Source organism: Paroedura picta, chromosome 14 (genome assembly GCF_049243985.1).
Source record: "Paroedura picta isolate Pp20150507F chromosome 14, Ppicta_v3.0, whole genome shotgun sequence".
In the NCBI taxonomy this organism is placed as follows: domain Eukaryota; kingdom Metazoa; phylum Chordata; class Lepidosauria; order Squamata; family Gekkonidae; genus Paroedura; species Paroedura picta.
The window spans coordinates 11,284,447-11,303,938 of record NC_135382.1 but is presented as its reverse complement, the minus strand read 5'-3'; the positions used below and the strand labels follow the sequence as shown (position 1 = coordinate 11,303,938).

General features: G+C 46.1%; 1 protein-coding gene across 1 annotated transcript; it reads right to left on the bottom strand.

Moving 5' to 3' along the window:
* Positions 1–1,221: 1,221 nt before the first annotated feature.
* On the bottom strand, positions 1,222–19,492 carry IK (IK cytokine). Its single transcript, XM_077310634.1, has 20 exons — positions 19,326–19,492; positions 16,021–16,087; positions 15,392–15,484; positions 15,081–15,140; positions 13,869–14,036; positions 13,663–13,777; positions 11,890–11,960; positions 11,727–11,773; positions 11,416–11,579; positions 11,214–11,322; positions 10,639–10,678; positions 9,833–10,052; positions 9,463–9,481; positions 8,007–8,084; positions 6,295–6,379; positions 3,466–3,523; positions 2,796–2,884; positions 2,526–2,634; positions 1,698–1,732; positions 1,222–1,526 (listed from the first exon to the last, which is right to left on the bottom strand). The coding sequence occupies exons 1-20, from the start codon at positions 19,339–19,341 to the stop codon at positions 1,499–1,501; spliced, it is 1,671 nt and encodes a 556-aa protein (XP_077166749.1). The 5' UTR covers positions 19,342–19,492; the 3' UTR covers positions 1,222–1,498.

Here is a 19,492-nt window from a genome sequence, read left to right as displayed (position 1 = left end):
CTGGTTTTGTACGATGGGAATTGGTCTTTTTATCTCCAGGAACTGGTGCAGTCTTTTTATTTTCTGCTGATTACAAGAAGCCAGATTCCTCCTATTCCTACAGGCCCAGTTAACAGCCAAGTCCTTGCTCTGTTACTTGCCAGACACTCGTTTTAGCAGTCACATTAACTATAAAAATGCTCACCCAGAGAGCACAGTGTTTTCTCATCATTGTTTCATAAGCAAGGAACCAGGAGTCAAGCCTCAGGGATTTACAATCCCTAATCAGCTGCTGCTTACTTGAACAGGAGTTTAAGGTGACTCAGAAGTTAAGGACAGAATGCTTTCATGTGAGTGGCCTTGCCTTAGACCTGGAAGTTCCAGAACACATTTTATCTAGACAGAGGCCACATGCCTTAGGGATTCAAACGTGTGAAATAGGCAAAATCCAACAGCCTCAGAAAATAAAGAAGTGCTTTGAATTTACGTAGTTAGGGCTTCAAAGATGGTAATGACCCAGGACTATGCATGCCCAAATTATGCACAGCAGCAGCCTGTATCCACTATCAAGAGCATCTGTATTATGGTACCCACAGGACTCACAACTTGAATTGCACTCAGTGTATTTATATATTTCAGATATACCTTTCCTCCCCAATGGAGATGCAAAGTAGCCTACAGGATTCTCTCCTCCAATTTATTCTCATACCAACTCTGGGTCTCTCAGATCCTAGTCCAATACCCATATCCAAGAATATGCTAGAGTAGAAGAGACCCCAGCTTCAAATTCCCAAGCCTGGGTTTTTCAAGATCCTAACCTGATACCTGAACCACAACAACATGCTGAAGTATCAGACTAGGGTCTGGGAGACTCAGGTTCAAGTCCCCACTCTGCCATAGAAGCTCTCTGGGTGACCTAGTGCCAGTCACTCACTCTTGGCCTCCTCTACCTCACAGGGTGTGAATGGGAAAACAAATGTCATACACCCCACAGTGGGGGACAGTGGAATTTACCTAGCAAAGTCAGTAAGTAAGGAGAATGAAACACCACTGTAAAACACTGCATACGCACCTCAACCACCAGAAATCCTTGGCTGCAGAAGATTCAGAAGTGTCCACATATGTTCAAATGCATGCTTGCTGAAAGAACATGCACACAAAAAAATCTTTCCCTCTCCCACGAAACCATTCAAACAGCAGTCTAGCTATAATGTTGCTCACCAGTGATTATAACAAAATGTATGACAGGCGTTAATACAAGTTTTATTGATTCTACAAGGATTACAAACCACAACCCCCACAGTGGTCTCTTGAGGAATGGGCAGAGTGGCAGTCAAATTGCGAGAGGGAAGTGCTGCATTTAAGCCCGTCAGTGGGATCTGAAGCTCCCCCCTCCTGCCAAAGGGCCTTCTCAATCCTCAGAGCAGGGGACACTCCAGCAGGGACAGGGAGGGCTGAGCTCTCCCCCGAGGCCACACGTCCAGTACAGCCAAGCTTCAAGAGCACAGCATGAAGAACTTCAGTACTTTGGTCTCTTCACCTCAACCCTGGAAGAAGACACATGGATGAGGCAAGGAAGAGCAAACCCAGGCAGGAGAAATATGGGAAGGCAGTGCACCTAAGAGCAAGAGAGCCCCCGCCACCCTGAGATGAGATGGCCACAACTGAGTAGCAGTGTCCACAAGGCAACGGTCTGCCAAAAATACAATTCTACTAACCCGTCAGCCTCCATCTTCTTCCTTTTCTCAATGATCTAAGGGGAGAAAAGAGGATTGTTACCATTTGGTAGACACAGCACTGCCACTGCCGACAGGAAGTCAACCCACCTCAACAAAAGGGGCAACACACAGCTCAGGCAGAATGCACTGTTCTCAACATTCCTAATGCAGTTCCTCATGTTGTGGTGACCCCCAGCTATGAAATTATGCAAGTGTTCTTTCACAGAAATTAAACCGAAACTGACCAGTGGTGTCAAGATCCACTGTTCATCCCTATCCATTGTTCTTGTTATCCTTATTCATTGTTCCAGTCTTAGGAACGGGCTTTAAAGCTAGTGATTGTATATAAATTGGTTTTTATCTGGGGTTTCTCAGTTGGGTTCTGCCTCTTGTCCCGCCAAGCTGCGCCGCCACCTGGAGCACCTGGCAGGAGACTGCGCTGCACTGGAGGCACTGCTGGAGCGGCTGATGGCCAAGTACAAGTGTCTGCAGGAGGAGCGGCAACAGTGGCAGCACCTCCCCCCCTGCCGGCCAAGCTGCTCGCCCAGCTGTAACCCCTGTGAAAGGGTCGTTCGACCCCCAAGTTGAAAACCACTGATCTATAGGCTCATTCAGGAGGCCAAAAGATAAGATGACTCTGATATCAAATCACTGCCTTGGAGGTTTGTGGAGAACAGCTGGCCATACAGCCTATGCATACGCATCCAAGTGTCCCGAACATCCGTGCCCCACAGAATCTTAAAACATGATTTTGGGAAGCTTTTGCCGGATTCCAGGTAGGGACATGGGGAGGTTCAGTGAAAGGACATTAAGACACAAAATACTCACTGCGCTGATCTTCTTCCACTGCCGATCCAGCTCGGCCTTGTCGTTGGTCTCCTTGAAACGGCGTGTCTTACGCCCCTCGGACATCTTGATTCCATACTGGAATGCCGCTCTGGAGTCAAAGAGTAATACGGATGGGGGAAAGAATAGGGCAGAGGACAACAGATCAGAGCAAAGGCTTCTGGGTTCATCTCTTACAAGGGTCCCCGCAGAGAAGTAATGGTTGAACCACTCTGTTACACACCCACCATCAGGGAAAACTGCATGGCTTACTTGGGTAGAGCCTCTTTGTTGTTCATGTATTCACTGTACTCCTCTTGGGTGTCAAAGTCCCAGCGGCCAAGGGGTCCCTTTTTGTTGCCCTTCAGAAGGAGGAGGAAAAAGACCAGGCTGTTTTACACATGCAGCAGAACGGGATGCTAAAGCAGGCAGCATCGTTTTCTAGTGCCTGGTGGAGATGCCCATCTTGCACACCCCCATGCAAATTTTCTCACAAGCAAGCCTACATTCACTCCTCTTCCCCTGAACATCCTTGCTGGGCTATTTTTCTACTTACAGTTGAGTATGAGCATTAAAACAAGTGCAAGTGGCTCCCCGCTTTGGTAACTCCCCCAAATCCACTACCGACCAGAGCAAGCTCTCAAGGCTCCAACGGAAACTACACAATGTCGCATCACACATGAAGCTGCCTTGTACTGAGGCAGATTCTTGGTCCATCAACATCAGTATTGTCTACTCAGACTGACAGCAGCTCTCCAAGGTCTCAGGTCTCACCCATCGCCTACTGCCTACCTCTCTTAACTAGAGATGCCAGGGATTGAACCTGAGACCTTCTGCATGGGGAGTAGATGCTCTGCCACTGAGCCACGCAAAGACCAAGGAGACACAAGACATCATTGACCGGTAGTAGGCTCCATTCCTGATCTACAAACTGATAACACACCTGATCCATTTTACTGTAGTCGACTTCTTCGTCACTGTCCACAGCCATGTCATCCATTCTGGAGAAGAAATGGACAAGAAGCTCTCATTTATTACTACAGCCTTTTTAATTTTATTATTATCATTTTATTTATTACCCGCCTCCCCCCGAAGGCTCAAGGCGGGTTAAATCTCTCCATAAAAACCTCAAAATATAATCCAATAAAACAATATAAAAACCAATACATATACAAATATCCTTGCCCATAAAACCAAGATGAATGGCAAAACACTCCTCCTAGCCAAAACCCCGAATTTTCACCACCTAGAGGGAACGGTGCAGAGGGCGCTGATTGACTTTGCTACCGCCACTTCTCTCGGGGGCCCTGATCTCCCTTGCACCACCCAGCCTCAACCATAGACCTGGTGGAAGAACTCCGTTTTGCAGGCCCTATGGAATGTAGAAAGCTCCTGCAGGGCCAGGGTCCACATCAACACAGCCAGCTAGACATAATAAGGCTTACCTAAACCTGCAAGTACTAGAAACTCATTCTGGAATGACCTGCCGCACTTAGACGTGATAAAGGGCTGGCAAGTCAGATCCCATCTGCATGTCCCACTAGAGCAGGGGTAGTTAAACTGCGGCCCTCCAGATGTCCATGTACTACAATTCCCATGAACCCCTGCCAGCGTTCGCTGGAGGGCTGCAGTTTGACTACCCCTGCACTAGAGAGCTGCTGCCAAAGAGGCACTCGGGCTTTGCTGTTGGAGTGTTGTGAGTCTTGACATGAGTTCCCCAAAGAGTCCCCTGCCCACTTTAAAACAATGCAGAGTTTCATTGTTTTGAATCTGTCTACTTCAACCCAGCTAACTGCAATTACTTTAAAAATAATTACGTACTCTCACAATTGACAGTTATTAATAATCCGCCTTATGCCATTCTTTATCATAAATTATTTTGATAGCTTCCCCCACCCCACAATATTTATTTATTTATTTATTTAGATTTATATACCGCCCTCCCCGAAGGCTCAGGGCGGTTTACATTAAAACTAGTCAACGATACATGAAACAGTCTTCGTTAAAACATACAGTAATTATTAACAGTGGTTGTAACCATATAACAGAATAATGTAACAGTATAACAATATAATAAAATAATATAACGATGGAACGGTGCAATACCACAACAGGTCCAGAGCGCTCTGGTGGAGTTCTGGGAGGAAGGGGGGGAGGGGGAGGAGCGGAGGGGAGCGGGGGCCCTTCATTTGATGTTGGTTGTGCCTGGTCTCAACCAAATGCCTGGCGGAGGAGCTCCTTTTTGCAGGCCCTGCGGAACTGTTTAAGCTCTGTCAGGGCCCTGATCTCCTCCGGGAGCTCGTTCCACCAGGTGGGGGCCAGGACAGAGAATGCTCTGGCCCTGGTCGAGACCAGGCGGACTTCTTTAGGGCCAGGGACCATTAGCCGGTTGGTGGCGGTGGAGCGCAGAGCTCTTTTATGTGAAGTTGCCATTAAGTTTATAAACAAGGATGGAGGTTTTCATGATGAAATAGCTTTCAAACTGCTGAATTTGTATGATCTTAAAAATCTCCAGTGGTCAGTGGGTAAAGACACGACCTACAAGCCTTCAGCTCCTGACACAGGAACTTTTCTTCCTGCTTGGGGTAATGCCCCATGAATCAAGCCTACAAGTAACTGTTGCTAATGAAACAACTTTGACCTGCCTCTTTCCATATTCTATATAGGAGCCACAAAATGTTATCTCCTTCAGATGACTTTTCAGGTAAAATGCCAGAAGAAGTTTGTACAGAGAAAATGCAATTAGGACATTTGTTGTAGATTTAATGTCCATGTTCTGAATAAATACTTTTTAGTTCCTCACAGCTGCTCTGGCAGAAGGAAAAACACGTCTTGGTTTACCCTGTTATATGAGGATTAGTATCTTTACTGTTCTGATCAGGTGTTCTCAACATTTTGGCCACTGACACCTTGCCTTGTGCCACGTTTTTACAAAGTGGGTGGAGCTAACATGGCACCTGATTGGCCCTTAGCAATCTGACAGATACTGCCTAGTAATTGTTTCTGAGCTAGCCCAATATGTATACTTGGGTATGAAAGAAAATATTTCAAATCTCTCCATCCTGTTAAACAGAATTTCTGTCTGAAATGCTGAAGGGCTACAGTCAGAGTAATGCATAGCTCCCCTCCCCTGACATTTTGTGGATGGCTCTGCCTCCTGTAACAGCCATTTTGTAGCTGTGCCCACTATCCTGTGTTAGATTCCCAAATGTGCTCACTGGCTCAAAAAGGTTGTGGACCCCTGGTTTACGTATTATGTAGGAAGTGCCTTTGCCCTCTCCAGAGAACCTGGTCTAAGGCAGCTCACAAGTAACAAAGCAGCAGGTTCCCAGGAGAAAAAGCATGTACAAAAAGTGGAAACTCAAGGCTTGCAGCTCAGGCAGAGATCTCAAATTTAAAGAAGGCTATAGCAATTATTACTGTTGGATACTAGCAAACACTCACTGCCGACCAGCATCACAGTTCTGGAGTAGTGGTACAGTGGAAGTAACCAAGTTCCATTTTGATTTGGTCTACCAGCCACATAAAGGAAGTGTGGAGTAAGGAGAAGCAAAAGCTTCTGGACTCGAGGGGGCATTAACCCAGCATGATGCAAGAAAGCCCACAAGGAGCAATCACATCTGCCCCGATTATACAGCACCTAGGACAGTCTACACAGAGGTGCATCAGTGGCAACTAGCCACTTCCACGTTGCCGGATGGAAAAGAACTCTTACAGCAGCCCACCAGGCAAAGATCCCCCCCCCCCCCGCGGAGAAATACAGCTTCCTTACGTTGCAGGATAACATTCCGCGTAGCTGTTCGACATTCCAAAGAAGTCACCCACCAGCTGCTTCTTATCTTCAGGCTTTTTTATTGTGACAAATGTTAAGGCAAAAAGCAGTCTGGACAAATCCACAAATTAGACCATGCAAAAATACATGGTCCAAGTTTACTGGTGTAGGGGTGGGGACTGGGACAGATGGGCTCCTCCCAACCTGGTGCACAAGACTTTCCTCTTCCATTTCCCTCCCAACAATACCTTCCCCCAAACTGGTGCTTCTCCACTGACTGAAGCAGAAGGTACACGTTACTGAAGTGGAAACAGCCAACTTGGTATTGTAGATACCGTGTCTGACCAAGATTGCAAAGGCCCAAATTTGGATCCTCATTCTGCCATGGAAGTTCACTGGGTTGACCTCGGGCCAGCAGAAGATTAAATGGAGGAGAGGCAAATGACGTAAGCTGCTTTGGGTCCACAGGGAAGAGAAAGGTGGGGCATAAATAAACGTGTTTCCCCCTTGACTCATGACAGTGGCAATGACTCCCTAGTCCACACCTCTTGCACTGTCTAGACCAGGGGTCCGCAACAGTGCCTGCCAAGTGTTTCTAGAAAGTGGGTAGGGCTTTTCCCCAGCACAGCTTTTGATTAGCTATGAGAGATTTGATTGGCTGTGTGGATTTTTCAAATGTTGCTTTGGCAACAGCTGCCAGTACAGCACAAGAATCTTCACTGTGCATCTGAACTAAAGTGGTCCATCATTTTGTGGCTGGCTTCACCTGCTGCAGCAGCCATATTGTTGCTGCGCCCACCAGGCCGCGTCAGAATTCGACTGTGTTCATGGACTCAGAAAGGTCGAGGACCCCTGGGATAGATGCTCCTTGTCAATAATTCTACTTTGACAAGTGATCTCACTGCTCACTTCATGGCATGAAGTGTCTCCTCCCCCACTCTAGAAGCCAGCTGTTTAAAATGGCCCACCAAGAATCAGGGATCTTTGTCAGCTTTGAGGAGTCCCCAGAACTGCCCCCTCCAGTTCAGAAAGACAGCATCTTTACAAGGCAGGGCTGCAGAAGGCTTAGAACACATGGCAAGCAGTCTTCGGGCATTCCCCATCATGCAGGAGAGAGTCTCCTCTGTGGATCAACACCTGAATTCAGGAGAGGAAAGAGGCCTTTGAGGCTGCTGCTTTCTACAGCGCTGTGATGGTGCGAAGTGCCATCAAGTCACAACAAGGGATGTCCACAGGTGGTTTGCCACTGCCTGCCTCTGTGAAGCGACCCTGGGCTGATTCAGTGGTCTCCCATCCAAATAAGAACACGGGATGACCTTGCTTAGCTTCCAAGATTAGGCCAGCTTGTGCCATCCAGACAGGGCTGGCATCAGCACACTTTCTAATGGAGCTGCCACCAGGGCCCAGAGCTTCTGGTGGGGCCCACTGCTACCGGCCCCCAACATGCTATTTTTCTGCCAGCTCACTTTTGAGAGGTTCATCACCCATATGCCCAGACAGCCATGAGTCTGGGCAGTGGGATGGCACCTGAGCAGGCAGGCAAGGATACAGAGGATGGAATTAAGGCACGTGTGTGAGGGGGGCAGGAAGGAGATCCCTCGGGAATTCTCTGCTCAGGGTCCCTGAAAAACTGCAACTAGCACTGCATACAGATCAAGGCCTACAGCCATCCCCCCCCCCCCCCCCGCATCTGATTCATGTGAAAGGATATGATTCCGCCCCCTCCCAACCGCCGGCACCAGCAAACTTCTCATTGATCGACTTGATCAGTTCCTTGGCTGAACCCGGTCCTGGAGATAGAAAAAGACAGAGAGAGAGGAGAGGTTGTTTCAGCACAGAAGCAGTCCTACTCTTCTAGTGGCCATAATGAAAAGAAAAGGTTCTTACCCCAACACCCTACAACAAGCAACAATCACAAGTCATCCCAGCAGGTTCCTTAGACATGGATGCTGAGGCCCTCAAATGTGCAACAAACAGCAGCAGCAACAACCCACAACATAAGGGAGGCACCCAGGGGGTCAGCAGGCAACAGTCAGCTACCAACTGCAGCACAGGCATAACAATTGTACGTCACTTGGAAAACTAATAAATGTCTTTTGTGGGCCCAGGCAAAGCTCAGAGCCCCCACCTTTCTCCCAATGCAGACCCAAAGCAGCTCATGCCGTTTCTTCCGCGTTATCCTTCACAACAACCTTTTGAGGGAGGTTAGCAGATGGAGAACATGTGAGCCAAAGTCACCCAGCCAGCATCCATGGACTAGGGTCGAAGTCTAAATTATGCCACAATGAGTTAGGCAGTCTCAGCTTGGTGCCGTGGTTAAGAGCGGCAGCCTCTAATCTGGAGAACCAGGTTTGATTCCCCCACTCTTCCTCCACATGGAGCCTGCTGGGTGACCTTGGGCCAGTCACTGTTTTCTCAGCGCCCTCTCAGTCTCACCTACCTCACAAGGTATCTGTTGTGGGGAGAGGAGGGGAAGGCAATTGGAAGCTGCTTTGAGACTTCTTTGGATAGTAAAAAGCAGGAAACTAAAAAACAACACTTCTTTTCCTCTTCTAAGGTATAGGTCTGCCAGCTCCAGGTTGGGTAAATACCTGGAGATTCTGGAGGGGTGAAACCTGAATTGGCTGGGATTAGGGAAGGGGAAGGACTTCAATAGGGTATGATGCCATCTTTCAAAGGGGCCATTTTCTCCAGGAGAATTGATCTGTCATTTGGAGAATAGCTGTGACAGTGAGAGACTTCCAGCTGCTACTTCAAGGTTGACACCCCGCTTAAGGTACCACAAGACCTCCTGTGATTTTGGTTGCAGCAGACTAACACAGTTACTCAGGAATAAATCAGAGTTCCTGATTTTAACAGATTTGCAAAGAGAGGCCTTTAAAAGTACAGCCCGCCTCCCCCAACAGGTCAGCTAAGAGAACATGAGCCTTTCTCTTCCTGCAAGGGCCACCACCGAGGACAAAGGGGAACTTCCAGATCCAAAGGGACTGTGTCTAATCCGAGCAGCCACCCGGTTCAGTAGTAGCATTCTTAACTTTCACAGCACTGCAAGGTTCAGAATTAAACCCAGCCCACCTTGAAAGCCTATGAAACACACCTCACACGGTTAAAAGAAAGTCCTGTGTATCTCAGTCCATTTCAGACCGAACATAAGAAAGAGGTACTCACCTTTATCAATGTCAATTGGCTAAAAGGAGAAAGGAGAAAAAAACCTCATTACTCTGGGAGGCCAGCAAAATGAGTGACTTGAGAGTCAGGATCTTATATTAGCAAAACAGATGAGAAATCTGTTCATAATTTGTGCCTCTTCATTACAAAGACACTCCTTGTGCTTTAACACAATACACCATCTGCCTCACTGTGAATTCTACGCCATCAGCATTCCATTGGGAAGATGCTCATAGCCCCAAGAATATCTCATAACCAGATCATGCCAAGCCCCTGCAACTGTGGTTGCAACCAAGACAGTATTCCCAGCTTGCACCACTGACTTTAAAACCCCAGACACGGCACCCTGCCAGAAACAACATTCACTTGCCTCATCGTCCACTTTGGGTTTCTCAAAGTAGCTGTGCCTCTTCTTCTCCTCCTCCCGTTCGCGTTCCCGCTCCCTTTCTCGGTCCCGCTCACGATCCCGCTCGTGTTCCCTGTCTCGCTCTCTCTCGCGCTCTCGGTCCCGTTCCCTGTACCTCTCCCGCTCTTTCTCGCGTGGGATCTTTGCTGCGGATGGCACGTAGTCTCCAATGTCCTCAAAGATACTGTTTGCAAAAGGGATATACGTTTAAAGGACTCAGAGAGCAGAACGTTCTCCAACATACTATAAAGAAAGCCCTTCCCATCACCAGTCTCTTGCAGCTCTGGGTAATAAAGCCACCCTGTAGAAAGGCTGTGCAGTCCCTTGAGCTCAAAGGAGGGATGAACCAGGCCTAGATATTTGTTTGCTGTCCCAAGTCCTGCAGGAAGCCCATTCAACTGCCCCCATTTTGAAATCCCACCTAAACCTTGGGGATAATCTACTGCAGTGGTCCCCAACCTTTATTAGGCTGGGGACCGGCAGGGCATCGGACCGCGCCCGCGCGGGCCACGCCCACGCTTCTGGCCGCGCCCACGGATCGGGGCGTGGGCGCGGCCTGCACGGGCGCAGCCCGGCCCCGATTCCCTCTCCCCGCCCTCCCGCAGTAAGTAGCTTCCCGGGCCACAAGCTTGCGGCCTGGGAAGTTTTTCACTGCGGGGGGGGGGGCGGGGAGAGGGAGCTGCGGCCCGGCGCCATGGCCTTCGCGGCCCGGCACCGGGCCGCGGCCCGCAGGTTGGGGACCACTGATCTACTGAACATGGTTAACTTACTTCATATCTGCCTCTGGGGGTTTCTTCTCATCCAGTTTTCCTGCAAACAGAGCACAGTCAGAACCAGCCTATTTTGGCACCCAATTTATCCACTTCGGCTCACATCTCCTAAAAGAATGGAAACGTTTGTACAGTAGACTACATCAGAGATGGGTAAGGCAGTCAAATAGACAATCGTTTTAGGGGCAAGCAGTATTGATACTGAGAGACTAGAAAATATACTTTGCTTACAAACAGACAAGGAGGAATCCCTGGGGCAGTTGAGGCCAAGAGTTGTAAAAGATCTACCCTAACCTGAGCCAGACTGACCCTCTTCCTTTTCCTCATTTAGGCCCTGTTTCTTCAACATAACATGCAGCTTGTTTGAGGAAGATGTAGAATAAGCAGCATTTGCACCACAATTTCACCCAGTTCCGTCCATTCCAGGAGGACCCATCATCTCAGAATTTTGACATCACCACTTTTTCCCTCCCTGGGATCTTGTTCATCTTCCTTTCAACACAGCTCATCATGGTCAGTGTCTGTTAGGGAAAGAAACATGCACAGCCCTACCAAACCATACAACAGAAGCCCACCTTTGTCCTTCTTCTTGAGCTTCTTGTTGCGAGTGCCTTGCCTCAGGTAGGACAGAATTTGGGTCAGCTTACTGATGACAATATCATTTGTGGTCAGCGTGGTTTGAGCCTGGAAGAAAGAGATGGAAGGCATCACCCACATGATACAAACCAAAAGCAAACATGCCTTTTCTAGTACAGGAACAGGATTCTGGAGGCTCACCTCCATGGTGGGGCAATCAGCCTTGCTTCGAATCAGGGTTGTGGGGATGTCTGTGTCTGCATACTCATCATCGAGATCCACCACGTAGGCCATCCTCCCGGGCAGGAAAAGCTCATTCCGCTCATATGCTTTGTTCTTGAACAGCATCCGGTAGATGTTACGGCCTAGCACAGAAGGATGGTCAAACACTCGCTATGGAATCGGCATCCCAACAGCACTGGGGCATTTTACGCTCTGACTGGTTTTTCTAGTCACCTACGTCCAAAATCACAGTAGCCCAACAATGCAATATGTATACACACACGTCTTACCCAAACGAGTCTTGAATTCAATTTTGTTTTCCGGATCTTCATCTTTTCTAAATATTAAAATGGGAGGGGGATAGAAAGAGAAGAGAAATTATGAAAAATTGGAATTTCTGTTCCACCTGCTTGACACTAAAAAGCCCACAATCCAGTGCTTTTCTCTACTCACTTTGTTTCTTTCTGGGGCTTCTCCATCAGTTCTTCCTCTTCCTTTTCCTTGCTGGCAATTTCTGCACGGACCTGAACGGAAAGGGAAAAAAATGTTCAAATTGCTATTCCCGCTTTCTTCAGTGCAGCTTACAGGTCACTTAAGGGCTTAGGCAGAAGGATACAGACCACTCCAGTAACATGGGCGGGCAGAGATGGAACAAGAATGCCTGACAATCATATTAGGGCTCTCTCACACCAGGATGGCACAAAGAAGAGTGGAAAAGAAGCCTGCATTTTTTTCCTCAACTACTAATGAAAATTCATCATATGACTGTCTTTTCATGACATCACTAAAAAAAGGAGTTTCAATATTTCAGGGCTATACATTTAGATGTTTTATGTGGGGTGAGGGAAGTCACCCTCTCTGCACATAAAAATCTACAATTTATAACAACATTTTAACTGGTCAAGAATGAATAGGCAGAGTTGAATACAGAGTTGCACGACAACACTGCAGACCCGACACTGCAGAACAGCCTCCCAGTTGCCGGACTAAGTTACCAAACCACAGTGCAGGTCCAGAAAAAGGAGATGGTCCCTTTCTTGAATTCTGTCTGAAAAGCACAGAGCAGCTGGCAGTGAGAGGAGGAAATACCAGATGACCACCCATATAGAAAAAGGTTCATCATGCACCAGCAGTAAAGTCATAATTCTTGACTTCTAACTAACAAAAAAGAGCCTCTTGTGGCGCAGAGTGGTAAGGCAGCCGTCTGAAAGCTTTGCCCATGAGGCTGGGAGTTCAATCCCAGCAGCCAGCTCAAGGTTGACTCAGCCTTCCATCCTTCCGAGGTCGGTAAAATGAGTACCCAGCTTGCTGGGGGGGTAAACGGTAATGACTGGGGAAGGCACTGGCAAACCACCCTGTATTGAGTCTGCCATGAAAACGCTAGAGGGCGTCACCCCAAGGGTCAGACATGACTCGGTGCTTGCACAGGGGATACCTTTACCTTTAACTAACAAAAGTGCAGGAAATATTATTCAGCATGGCAGCAAAAAAGAGCAAGAATCCAGTAGCACCTAAAAGACTAAAAAAACAAACAAACTTGTGGCAGTGTATGAGCTTTTGTGAGTCACTGCTCACTTCTTCAGATACCAGATAAATCAGACTTTAGCAGGTAGTGCTTGTTTCACATTTAGACCAATAAAGAGAGCCAGCTTGATGTAGTGGTTAAGAGTGGTGGCTTCTGATGTGGTGAGCTGGGTTTGATTCCCTGCTCTACATGCAGCCAGCTGCATGACTTTGGGGTAGTCACAGCTCTGATAGGACTGCTCTGTGAGAACAGCTCTATCAGAGCTCTCTCAGCCTCACCTACCTCACAGTTGTGGGGAGAGGAAGGGAAGGCAATTTTGAGCTACTCTGAGACTCCTTCAAGTAGTGACAAGTGGGGTATAAAAACCAACACTTCTTCCTCTAAAATGCATAGACATAATTCTCACACCCACTTCTTAAATGAACAGCTCTGTCAGAAGTGCTAGATCCTGCCACTTCATTGAAAAAGTCTGCAGGCTTCCTCCAGCCAAAGATGCCTTCCTCTAATATAAGAGCCATTTGAGTTGGAAGAAGGCTTGATTTACACCACTGTCTGTTTCAAGCCAGTTCTATTGGACTAAGTATGAAATGGTAGCAAAGAAGAGGCCAATTGAATCATGAACAACACATTGTTAGTAGAGAAGCCATACAACATACAGAGAAAGCCCCCAGTACACAAATGACTGGCGTGCTGTTGCTCACCTTCTGCAGCAGAGCAAAATCCAGACCCTTCACCAAGTGAGTGTGCTCCATGTCACCACCCAAGAACTTGGACTCTTGGATCAACTGCCGCCTTTTTTCTGCAGCCGACTTATCCCTAGGGTCAACAAGGGGGAAAAACAATGCACATCACACCAGAAACACATGGTACTTCCAAAGGAAAAGTCCTCAACAGCAACTGCACTCACGCCTCTGCAGTGGGCCCCACTGCCCTGTAGTTGGCTGTTGTGCTGATCAGCTCCGTCTCCTCGTAGTCCTTGTTGACACCGTCGCGTCTCTCCTTGGCGCGGTCCCTGTACTTCTCAGCCAGCTCCCTTTCTCGCTCAATCTCCTGTTGGCGCAGCTTGGCATAATAGCTGGTACCAGAAAATAAGGCAGTTGGTTATCATCAAAGCATGCTTACCAGGCCATTCTAAGGAATCCCTGCTTCTCTTAATGTCTGGCACCATGTACTAGTAAAGCAACAACTGTTTTGGTCATCCTTGATCCACTTTTCCCATGCTGACAGAACCATATATCTGATTCACCTTTTTTTTAAAGCAGGTCATCAATCAACTCCCTCTGTCCCATGAAGATTTTACCAGCATCTGAAAAAAATACTCCCACCTAGCTTTTGATGACCCCCCCTTTCCCCAGGGACTTTTACGGCACTAGGACTACTTCAGAGGCCACTTTTTGTTCTTCGGACGATACAAAGCCATTGTGTGTGTGTGGGGGGGGGGGGGGGGCAGAGTATCAGGCCCAAGCCACTGCAGGCACCTTGAATCATGAACAACAGAGTGCAAACAGACCTCCAAATGCCAGCATTGCATGGGCATGGACCTCTGCTTTGTCTACAGGAGGTAACAGATTCAACCCCTGACACTTCTAGTTAAAAGACTAGTTAGTGGGACCAGATCCTGGGAAAAATACCAACTAGCAGGTGCACAGGGTAGATTTAATAAGCCTTCAACACTTGAGCTTCCAAGCAACTTCTGAAAGGGTCCTTCATCAAAAAAGTTCCTGAATAAAAGTGAAAGAATAAGAGGACGGGCCCTTGTCTGGATCAGGTTGAACAGTGAGAAAGGGAAGGACAGAATATAATGACAGTTTAGCAAGCGCAGTGAGCTCCAGTGGGAATCTGTTTTGGAACCCAGGGTCATGACAGACAGCTTGCTGAAAATGTCAGCAGCAGTTAAAAAAAAGTTCTATGATAATTATTAGGAGGGAGACTGAAAATAAACCAGTCAGCACTGTAATAATCTACAACATGGCTTCATTTTGAACACTGTCCTCTCTTTAAAAAGAGTCATGAAAAGGGCCAGCACCTTCTGGCAAGTGTTTACTGAGAATTCTTCCTGTACTTTAATAAGCCATCAACTCTTTAGGTAGCCAATGTTGCCAGGCATATGTCTATTTACCTTTTCTTTTTCCTCCTGCGAGCAGCTGGATCTTCATCTTCATTGTACTCTCTTGGCATCCTATGAACAAAAACATTTCTGTGCATGAAAACAGCAACCACTCTAAAGCGCTACATAAAAACGAACATTATTAGGTGCTGCTCCACATTCAACATTCTGTTGCATTAACTCTTTATTTAAAATTTCCTACTCAAGTATACAGATGATGTCGATCAAGACAGCCAAATTGAAATATAATATTAAATGAATACACAGTAACTGAGAAATATTCAGCAAGGCTTTGTCAAGAAGTACAGAGAATACACGCTTACTCATGATGGCGAGATTTGGATGGTGGGGCAGATGTTGGGGTTGCCCTCGGGGTCATAAGAAGCTTCCGAAAGTCTTCATTGGTAAGCTTGGACCTGTGACAAAAACAAGTGTTTTACTTTCACGACAGTAGTATAATGAATTGATAACCTGCATTCATTAAGTAATGCCAGAAGTTAACAACATAGCATAAAATGTTTCCAAATACTGCTTTACAATGTGCTCACTGGATGTTTCAAAGACAGCAAGGAGTTCTGGAGACCCTATAATAAAAGAAAGGGATCCAAGCCTGTCTTGTGGATTGTAACATGCACGAGCCGCAAGGGAGTGGCGGGCTATAAATCTAATAATAATAATAATAATAATAATAATAATAATAATAATAATAATAATAATAATAATAATAATAATAATGATTAGAAGGGAGAACAGAACATATACAAAATGCACAAATGGTTTTCTAGATCCAGTGCTAACAATGGTATAATTCCTCCCTCCTACACTAGTGTAACTCCCCCAGCCCATTGCTGTCAAATGTTCTTTAGGTTCTTCACAGTTTATTCAGCAGCCAAAGTTTTGATCTCAAAAGCTCAAACTGGCTGCTCAAAAGACAATGAAAGGCTGTACTCACTGGTGGAAAGAATGAGAATCATCCACCTCATGGCCATCTGGGGCCAGAGGGTTAGAGAACGGTTCACCTGAAGGGAAGAAAGGAAGAGCGGATTACTAACCAATAAGGCACATATTCTATTGCCAAGCACACAATTTAATGAAGAGGCTCTTGACCATGCATAAAGCACCAGATGTACAAAGACCAACCATGAGAGACTTCATGGAGAACCTGAGATTCACTGCTCTGGGAGGTAAACAGTCTTTTGTCTTTGAATTAAATATGCAGGAGGATACTAAAATGAAAACGGTGTGGGATACAAGTAAAGCCTAAATGAGGGGGCTATTGATATCCCACAGCTGTAAATTAAAAAAGCTTAAAGATCAAGAAAGGCAGAAATTAGAAGAGGCAATAAAAAACATGGAAAAAATATTGTTGGGAAAACCAAAAGATAAAAATACTCTACAACAATTAAAGCTATTAAGAAAACAACTAGAACTCTTAGAGGTGGCCAGATTAGGTGAACAGTTAAATAAAGTAAAACAACAATATTTTGAACTGGGAAATAAACCAGGCAGATGGCTCGCTTGGAAATTAAAGAAGAAACAACAAAATAAATTGATTACAACCCTAAAGAAAGATGGGAATATATTACTGGAGGAAGAAAAAATTAAACAAGGTTTTTTTGAATTTTATTTAAAATTATATGAGAAGCAGGACATCTCTAGGGAGAAAAGAGAGAAATATTTAGAAAAACTGAATATTTTGAAATTGGACTCAGAACAGTTAGAATTACTAAATCAGCCTATAAGTTCAGAGGAAATTATAAACACAATTAACAATTTAAAAGATGGTAAAGCTCCGGGACCTGATGGGTTATCAAGTGCATATTATAAGGTTTTTAAAGAAGAAATACTAATAGCTTTGAAGGAGACAATGAACAAGATTATAATTGATGGCATCCCAGATTCCTGGAAAGAGGCACATATTATGGTTATACTTAAACTGGAGACAAATGAGGTGCAAAATTTTAGACCTATTTCTTTAGTAAATATAGATTATAAAATCTTTACTAATATACTGGCTAATTGGCTGAAAGGGATACTGGTTAAGATAATACATGAAGACCAGGCGGGTTTTCTGCCCGGTAGACAAGTTAGAAATAATATAAGGATAATACTAAATGTAATTGAATATTACCAACTGAGACCGGATAAACGACTGGCATTATTCTTTATTGATATGGAAAAAGCTTTTGATTCTGTTGATTGGAGTTTTTTATTTAGCTTACTTGAAAGGATGGAATGTGGTGGAACATTTATAAATTGGATAAGGGAGATTTATAAAGAACAGTGGGCAAAGGTAATAGTAAATGGTGACCTTACATTTAATATTCAGAAGGGAACACGGCAAGGTTGCCCACTCTCACCCTTACTTTTTATCATGGCTCTAGAAGTCTTTAATCAAAACATAAGAGAAGACAAAAATATTACAGGTCTGAAAATTAAATAACAGACCTTTAAATTGAGGGCCTATGCAGATGATTTAATATTGATTTTGGAGGATCCTTTAGACTGTATAGATGTGGTATTAGGCAAGCTTATAGAGTTTGAAGAGGTAACTGGTTTAAAAATAAACAGTCTTTTGTCTCCATTGCAGCAGGTCTGGAACTACAAGCTGGAATGTTATAGGGTAGCTAAAGATCTTTTTATTCCCCAGTCAACCCATGTATTTCAGCCCCCAGTGTATCACAGCATAGCTACAGGGACACTGCAGCAAACATTTTGCAGATCTATTGTAGGGGCTACTCCCAAAGATTCCCTATCCCATCCCCTCTCTCTTTACACAATACATCTTAACTATCTTAACCTGTATTGACAATCATTGACTCTATGGCCCATATACTTCTTGACAAGCAGTTTGTCTCCCTTCTGTTGCAGTACTTCCACTAACATGGCGATACTGTAGCCCTCTCCTGAACTCAAACTTTGTTGGACAAGTTGTTATAGAAAATTTTCTCTAAAGGCAGAAAGCTCTGTTGCTTCAGGATGCTCTTCTCCTTCCTCTCTGGCCATCCACACAACAGACTGCAAAGCAATGGTTCTTAATCTGGAACCCACCCACCACCTTTCAAATACCTAACATCCTTGAATGCCTACCAAATCACAAAAAAATTAGGGCATAAAAACAGCATTCCAGAAAAATGCAATATGTATCCATAGGCTAGCACCGTGAGGCTAGGTTTGATTCATATTTGCTGTGAGCAGTAATGAAACAGCTCTCTGGGCAGCAGTCAGAAACCATTGCAAGTGGGGAGGAGGAGCTATCTAATTCCAGAGGTCCCTCACTTGGCCAAATTATTTCAAATGCCACCCCCCCCCCAAACACATACACACACACGAAGATCACCTAGAGTTGCCAGCTTTGGATTGGGAAATAACTGCAGATTTGGGGGGTTGGCAGGATATGGGAAATCCAGGGTCATCAATGGAGTATAATGCTACTTTCACCCTCCAAAACAGCAATTTTTTTTCTAGAGGAACTGATCTCTTTAGTTTGGAGATGAGCTATAATTCCAGGGGAATCCCAGGAGACTGGCATCCCTAGGATCACCCCTACCAACCACAACTAGTACTCCCATTCTTAAGGCATCATTATTTTTATTTACATCCCATCTTTCCAACAGGGACCCAAAGCCATTTACCTCCTTTTCCATTTTATCCTCACAGTAACCCAGTGAAGTAGGCCAGGATGCATGCATAACTAGCCCAAGGCTGCTAAGTAAGCTTTAATGGCGGGGCGGGGATTTGAACCTAGATTCTCCAGATGCTAGTCCAACGCTACTACTACACCAACAGAGATGCCAGTCTCCAGGTGGGACCTGAGGACACCCTGGAATTATAGCTCATTTCCAGGCGACAGAGTTCAATTCCCCTGGAAAAATGGCTGTTCTGGAGGGGGACTCCATAGCATTCAACGCCACTGAGGTCCCTCCCTGCCCCAAATGCCGCCTACTCCCGGCTCCATCCCCAAAGTTTCCAGGTATTTCCCAACCCAGAATTGACAACCCTATATACCTAACCGGTTCAAATCATGTTGTCTGAACATGCCTAGATATGGGGCCTGCGGCTCAGATGCTTGGAGTCAAAACTATTATGGTCAAATAGCGACCCACAGCCTACCCCACAGGGTTGTTGTGATAATAAAATGGCGCTAGGCCCGGCCTACTGGGAGACACATCTCAGGACAACCAGCGACTGCCCCCGCCGGCACCCTGCTGGCCAGGGAGAGCCAGGCCCTCCACCCGCCATCCCGGCGACACTCACTCTCCCGTTCCGGCATCTTCGCTCAGCAGCCACGGCCAGCCCAGGCGCCAACAACAACAACAGGCCAAGGTCTCCCTTCCCACAAGGCGCTGCGCGGAAAGGAGCCAAGGCGACCGCAGCCAATGAGAGCGTCTCGAGGAAGGGCTCTCGACCCACAATGCAGCGCG

Excerpts from the sequence above, each read along its gene's own strand:
- IK (XM_077310634.1), bottom strand. Across the intron at positions 11,774-11,889 it reads AAGCCCCAGAAAGAAACAAA|AAAAGATGAAGATCCGGAAA; the intron begins GTGAGTAGAGAA and ends TTTAATATTTAG. Across the intron at positions 6,380-8,006 it reads CGGTTGGGAGGGGGCGGAAT|CAATAAAAAAGCCTGAAGAT; the intron begins CATATCCTTTCA and ends TAACATTTGTCA.